This window comes from Ammodytes marinus, assembly GCF_949987685.1.
Source record: "Ammodytes marinus genome assembly, chromosome: 9".
Taxonomy (NCBI): domain Eukaryota; kingdom Metazoa; phylum Chordata; class Actinopteri; order Uranoscopiformes; family Ammodytidae; genus Ammodytes; species Ammodytes marinus.
Window position 1 is genome coordinate 26,392,628 of NC_137213.1, and position 7,415 is coordinate 26,400,042.

General features: G+C 39.4%; 1 protein-coding gene across 1 annotated transcript in view; it reads right to left on the bottom strand.

The window, feature by feature from the left end:
* Positions 1–2,030: 2,030 nt before the first annotated feature.
* The window catches only part of myadmb (myeloid associated differentiation marker b), a 9,192-nt gene continuing 3,807 nt past the window's right edge, over positions 2,031–7,415 (bottom strand). The window contains exon 2 of the mRNA XM_080034879.1: positions 2,031–5,110. Coding sequence (XP_079891005.1) covers positions 4,133–5,014 — 882 coding nt within the window. The 5' untranslated portion in view covers positions 5,015–5,110 and the 3' untranslated portion in view covers positions 2,031–4,132. The remainder of the gene's footprint in view (positions 5,111–7,415) is intronic.

Here is a 7,415-nt window from a genome sequence, read left to right on the forward strand (position 1 = left end):
CTATTTAAATTAGTTGTATGTCTCCAGTTGTGTATTGTGTCGTTATTGTGAGTGTTTGTCGTTTTGTCACACACTTGACTCTTGGCTCTACTGAGAAACGACACATCCGCTCCGAGAGTGGAAACAAGATGCTTGCGTTCGAGGCCTTTCTACGGCCTTTCCATGTGAGATTGTATCAAGCTATTGTAGTGCCGATGACTTACACTCTTTGTTCTTTATATGGGTCAGAGTGGGAAGACCCAGAAATTAAGTAAATTTAGAAGGCTGCTCCACACATCACGTTTTCTCAGCAAAGCACACTATGGTGTAAAACAGACTCCTGTAGCACAGACTAATGTCATCATGTCAGCAGATATTGAATCTTGCCATAATTAACTTTGAAGAGGCTATGGATAGAAAGACAGTCAATATTTTTTAAATAGATTGGCAAGAGAAAATCAGGAAAATGTAAGAGAAATGCTTGGATTCATGCATTTTCCTGCTGACTTTGTCTCATTGTCTCAACAGAATTTGAATAAAGTACACAATCAAATCAAATGTTTTTTCAATGGCAGTCTTTATATGTTTCATGATACATTTCCTAAAATGTAAACAAAAAAAAAATGTTTTTATTCTTCTTCTACCTGAAAGCAAGCGAAAGGGAGCAGGGTTTTGCTGCTCTGGAGTGGGACACCTGCACAAATGCAAAATAAAAAGTACCTTCACAAGAGGTCTCAGACTTTCGGATCCCATTGTTGATATAATCAGAACTTGAAAGGCTTTCCTAAACATGTATTGTGAACTTGAGCCATGGCGATCCATGCAGTAGCCATGTTGGCGTGCCAGTGGGTACAACCCTTCCTCCAAACAAAATAAACTGTGTGACATGTCATTGTGTCAGAACTGGGCGTCGGTGGCTGTCCCCTTTCCTGGCCATAGACTTATAAGTGACTGAAATACACTACCAGTCAATCTCCCTGTCAGTCAACACTCGGGGCCCTGAGATACACTCAGAGATACGCACTTAAAATAGTGTCCTCAGAGAACTGAAGATAATCTGGAAATGAAGGGAGGAGGTGGGCGAAGTTGAAAGTGTGGTGAGAGATACAGTAAGCAGTCGTATAAATAGTGTGCATAGTGCAGATGCTCATTCATACTTGGTTTACTTAGAGGATTGCTCTGTTTTGATGTTTAAAGGTACATGTATGTTTCTTGTGTCTGGGAAAGAAAAAAAAATGGGTCCTTTTTTTACCCCAATTAAAAAAAAAGAAGTACAGGTATGTAAATCTCACTGATGTTAATGGTCCTATTTTTTTCTTTTCTTAATAGCTTGATACATTAAGACATACATTGTATTTTTCTATTATTTAAAATACTGTGTTTACTTTATTGTTATAACAAAAAAGTTAAGAAAATGAACAGAGTGAGATTTCGAAAGGGATTGAACATCTATGTCAATATCTTCCTTGTCATTCTTTATTCTATAAAGCAGCACCCAGCATTATTCATTCTTTACAAATCACCATGGTCGTCATTTTTCAGCATGCAAAAACTTCAAACTGGATTGTCCTTTTCCAAATTTGGTCTGAAACCAAAGTATTAGAGATAAGAGGTTAACAACTTGACGATGGCGTAACAAGAAAAGTTGAGGAATCCACAAGTTATCACAGTTCTTCCCAAGAGAGACATACGTACATGTGTGAACCACATTGGATGGCAATTCATCCAATAGTTGGTGACGCATTTCACTGATATCCAGAAATGTGAACTTCATGGTGGCCATAGAAGAGAAGTCAAGTTTTTTTTGAGAAAACAATTCTGGGTAATATCTCTACCAAATGTAGTGGCACTTTACGAAGTAGATGTTGAGTTGCTTCACCGGATAAGAAAAACAACTTTGACCTTGTGGTGCTTTATATTAACACAGTGATGGACCATTAGACAGAAAGCTGCTCCACTCGCATGACTAAAAGCAAAATCAAAGCATGGAAGTGGGTTATATGGCACCTTTAACCAAATCAAACACGGAATAACACAACCACACACACACATCTGTTACCATGTGATTTTATTTAAACACTGGATTACGTTTTTCTTACAACACTGATGTGGTATACACACTTAAAAACATGAACAGTGGAATATAAAAAAGTTGAAGAATATAACAATAATAACATCTAGAGAGAGAGAGAAGCACCTTTTTCATTTTGGTCTCTTTGTCTGTGTATTGATCCCAGCAGTACAAAACCAATGCACCCAATCGACATGGTATATGAACTTGGCATGAATTTGTTGTTACTTGATGCTTTGATAGTCTGAGAGACAGAGACACCATGGAATTTAAACACAATATATATACTAATGTTAGGTGCACTTTTAAACATGCTTTTCTTCTTGTTTTTTTAAAAATCCGTAATCGTACGCATATATTTTTTCCACATATATATAGTCTTGCAGATACAGATACACATATATCATAACTGGAGCAAAAAGCTAGCCTAGCGTTCATATTAACATGAAAGTCAATGTGAAGTACTTCAATGAGCATTGTGAAAAATGGCAAATGTTGAATGATCAATTCCTTCAATGAAATAAATCAAAAAACAAAAACAGAAATGTAACTGAAGTGTTGTATTTCAAATTGTGTTGGAATAGCATCTCCATCAGTTGACCATGAATTTGAAAACAAACTTAAGGCAGAGCATGACATATACAAATATGCAAAAATAAATCAGATAAAAAAACATAACAATAAGCCGCCATTTCTCTGGTTTTGACTTTATCTGTCAATACAGACTATGTTTACATGCACATAGTAATTGTTTTTGTGGTGTTAGCATCCATGTTAGTCGAGTGTCATTCGGGAGATTCTTTATAGTTTACTCAAATCCAAATCTCAAACACCTCTGTTTGTTTATGAAATAATCTCCTATTTTTGAGCGTTACAATCAGCATGTTCCAGCAGTCACATTCAGGGCTCTCATAATCAAGATAAGAGTCTATCCAGGTCTGCTGGAAGCAAGGTTTGGCATTTACATGAATCTAACACACTGAAAAGAAAGCCACAGTAACTTAAGGGGAATATTGTTGTACGTGTAAACATAGCCATTGACCTAAACCTCAACTCTCTCTCTCTCTCCATCTACGGTCCCGAAGTCTGGCAGTAAACTATATCAATTAAAATTTGGCATTGCAGAGGCAAGAATGTTACTTTTGGGGCCAACAACAATGCAAGATTTTGAAAATGATTACCCGTTGGCCCGTTGAACAATCTCATGTTCACTGCCACCATTAGATTGTCTCCAGTTGATCATTATACTATTTTGTTCTACCAGAACAATAATGAAATCTAATTATTTAATTTTCAGAGCAAATTTCAAACAACAAATGGAGTCACACTAGATTACACTTACATAATAAACTATTTCAGTTGTGGTGTAACCCTGCACTCTGCTCCCATCAGGACCCACTATGCCCCACAGTCATTGAGCGAACAGACCCAGTTTGCAAAGCTAGCAAAAACTGTATATGACCGCAATTTGATGGCCTTTGAGAACATGCCAAATCCAATTTAATTTAGAGCATATGTAAATATTAAAAAGTTAGTCAAAGTCAAATATTCAAGGAAACTGTCTTCACTAGATTCTAGAGTTTTGAGACCAACTAAAACTTAAGTTTTGAGTAAAGTTGCCTATATTTGAGAAAACAAATACTTTTTTGTTGAAATAACTTAAAATTTATATGTAATGTAACAAGTTTTGAGTTCCACATACAAAGACTTCCAAAAAGTAAAAAGTTGTGCCAACTTATTATTTGTTGTTTTAACAGTTAATGTTTGAATCAACATTTTGACTGACTTGGTTTTGATTGTTATCTGTATCACAGATAAATTAGTTGGCACAACTTGAAACTCTTCTATGTAGAACTCAAAACCGGAGGTTTTTATACATGACAAGTTATCTAAAAAAAAAGTTGGCTCAAAGATAGGCAGTTTTCCTTAAAAAGTAAGAGTTTAAGTTGGCCCTAAAATCTCAAAAAATCCACTGACAACAGTTACCTTCAAATTTTGAGTTTCCCTAACTTTTTCATGTTTTACATTGTACAGCTGGCCTAACACCCCCTAACACCGCCCTCTCCAAATCTCTCTCTTCCCTCAAGCGCTCACGAACACCAGGCGGGAGGAGTAGATCAGGTCGACCAGGTACAGGATGAAGTTGACGCCGGTGAGGACGGCCACGGTCATGAGCTTGTCCCACGTGCACAGCCCCGCCTGGGAGCCACAGTTGTAGGGCCTCTTGTTGGTTCCGCCGTTCTTGGGGTCAAAGTTGAAAATGGGCCAGATGATGGTCGCTGACAGATACAGCACCACTGCCAGAAGGGCATAGCCGGACAGGAAGCGGGCGAATGGGAACGGGAGACAGCCTGTGCACTCGCCAATACAGAGCAGGATAATGACTGCGGACAGAATGAAGCAGATGCAGTAGACGGACATGCAGTACTTGAGTGCGTGGTGCCGGTCGTACAACACGGGGTCGCTGATGAAGACGAAGATGATGCAAGCCACGAAGGTCTCGCAGACTTTCAGAAGGCCCGGGGCTGTTGCCATGTAACCGGCGACCTCACCCGGACGTGCTTTACTGATGCTGACCTCACTCATGTAGGCGATGGTGGCCAGGCAGGAGAATACGGTCGACACTATGCGGAAGTCGTGGGTCTCGCTTTGACTAGCGGAACCTTTGAGGAAGTAGAGGGGGAAGATGATTGATGCGGACAGGCATAGTAAGGCGGCGTAGCAGGCAAAGGTGATGGGGAAGTTCTTCCAGGAAACAGGGGCTCTGGTTTGGAGGCCGAACAGCTCAATGAGGATCACCAGGAGGGTCCCGGCGAAACTGAAGGCCCAGCAGAAGATGCACCAGTCTCCAGTGCCGGGGTAGAGTCGACCCCCGTGCACCGCTACGGAGAAGGCAATGCAGGAGAAGACAAGGGCTGCCAACCGCGTCCAAAACAGAGGACTGGAGTGGAGGACTATAGCCATGATGGGAGGTGGTAGGAGGGTCCTGTGAGATACGAAGAGTCTCTTGCTTATGGAGGTTTGGTCCTTCTCAGATCAGCCACTCAAGGCAGAGAAACACTGTAAGAAGAAAAAATATGGAAAATAATGAGTTGACTGAATTGGGTAAAGTAGCTGCATATGAAAGGATGTCATATAGGATGGGCAGCAGGACAGAAAAATATATTTCTCCTGAAGTGGGGCATGTACCTTGACACTAGATGTGCCGCTGTAAATATGTTAAGATTAAGTGGATGTACAATGTTGTAAATATGCATTTTATATGCATTCTCTCAATCTCTCTCTCTCTCTCTCTCTCTACCCTTTTGGTTACGGGTTGGGAGGTGGGAGGGGCTATCTGTTTGCAGTTACAGACTCGATTATGTATGACATGTAGTATGACAGATCAAATTCTACAAAATAACCATTACAAGTCATAAAAAGAAAATAATTAGTAAGCAAGTTATTTTTCATTTTTTCATGACTTCTCGATGAAGTACAAGATACGACCACATGAGGGCAACAGCTTGTAACTCTGTACTCCTACATATCATTTGTTTCTGAAACACACAATGCTGTTATTGTATGATTATGAATGGCTGTGACAACAAGTGGAGCCATGAAAACATAATTTCGAAACCGCAAATAATGACTGTACTGTGGTCACACTACATTTACATCTGGTGAAGCCTCCCTCTCATTTTTTTCTCTTGCAGTTTCTGCTTCATCATAACAAAACTCTCCAGACTGCTACATTCTTGCTTTGAGTGTGTGTGTGTGTGTGTGTGTGTGTGTGTGTGTGTGTGTGTGTGTGTGTGTGTGTGTTTGAGTGTGAGACCATTTCACTCTGACATTGCTGCAACTCATGTCCTCTGCGACGGGCGTGGCGCCGCAACCTCCACCGACCCTACAGTGTGTGTCTGTCATCATGCTCTAAACACGGCCCTCTTAGCTGGTTCCACTCCCAGGGACGGACCTCATATACACTGCTAATGTGAAGTACTCATAAGGCTTTGAATCTAATGCTGCTGTGTGTTACATTCTGCACTTTGTTGAAGAAATCTGCATTGTAAAAAACCTATTTACATTTATTTTCTGCCACGAATTCAGCACATTTTTGGTTATTCTTTCTGAGATTTTATTTTGAAATGGGTGGGGCTGGGTGCCGTTGGAAAGGGGTGATGTAACACACTTTTAAGGCACATATGCTATTAAGATAATGAATAATACCTTAAGATATTTTATTCTAAGCTTTAACTTAGGGTGATGTTAATTTAGTCAGGAATATGTTTTGTTGCATGGGAACAGAAACCCCATAAGTTATTACTATTCGTCTTTTCCTCTAGGGATAGTAAATATTACTGTAACCCTGACAACTGTAGGTTGTGTTGCTTAATCATAGAGGAGCTTTTCTCTAACTATCTTCTACAGTTCATCAGTAAATGATTTCCTACACCTCGAGAATTTCAACAAAGCAGAATCGGCTATGGCTAAAAGTTAAGATTGCGAAAACTTCTAACATCTCAAAATGTAAAGTTAATATATTGTCATTGATGCCAACAGTCAAACTTAAAGGATAACATTCAATTGTAAAGTAGCACACATAGAAACGTTTTTTTTTTATATATATCACACCATTACCCTCAAAATATATTTTTGTGTGGCGCCAAAAGAGCTGAGGAAATGGCGCCAACCTCAACCCCCACATTCATAACGCTCTCTCTGGAAATGATGGGTGATGTAATGCTTTGCCATCAGGTGTGAAGCTGTTGCATTTAGCTTCATATTGCAAAGCAGTGAAGGGTTCTTCCCCCCTGATACAAATGACTGAAACCACAACCTGTTCTTTTGCAGCTGCATTGAACTGGATCCAATGAGGTGAATGTCATTAGTACAGTGGAGCAGACATCCTCTCAAGAACTCAACACTATCACCAGTATGATTTCTTTCATTATCTTTGCTGTCTCGAATAGTCTTGAAAACCGTCCGATCTGCATTGCGAAAAACCACGACATTAAAGCCTCCGGAAATGTGATCTTATTTTTTTTATATCTATATATTATATCAAAATTGGGTCTCTAAATAAGCCTTTACAAAAATCTGAGTGAGAATAAATGTTCTTAAATATTATAAAACAGCTTTTTTACTGTCTAGATTGTTTGACAGGACTGTGTGGGCGTGGTCATATCAAACGATCACCATGGCAAAAGTCATTGTTTTTATAGAATGTTAAAGCTGAGCCAAGTGTAATTCTGGGAGTTAGTTGATAGTAGGCCTAAGCATCTGGAAAGAGCTGGGCATATTTATCAATCCAAATTAAAGATACTGTAATGTCATTTAAGTTTGATGAACTTTACAGAAATTCGGTTAAGATGAGGCGTGCTAT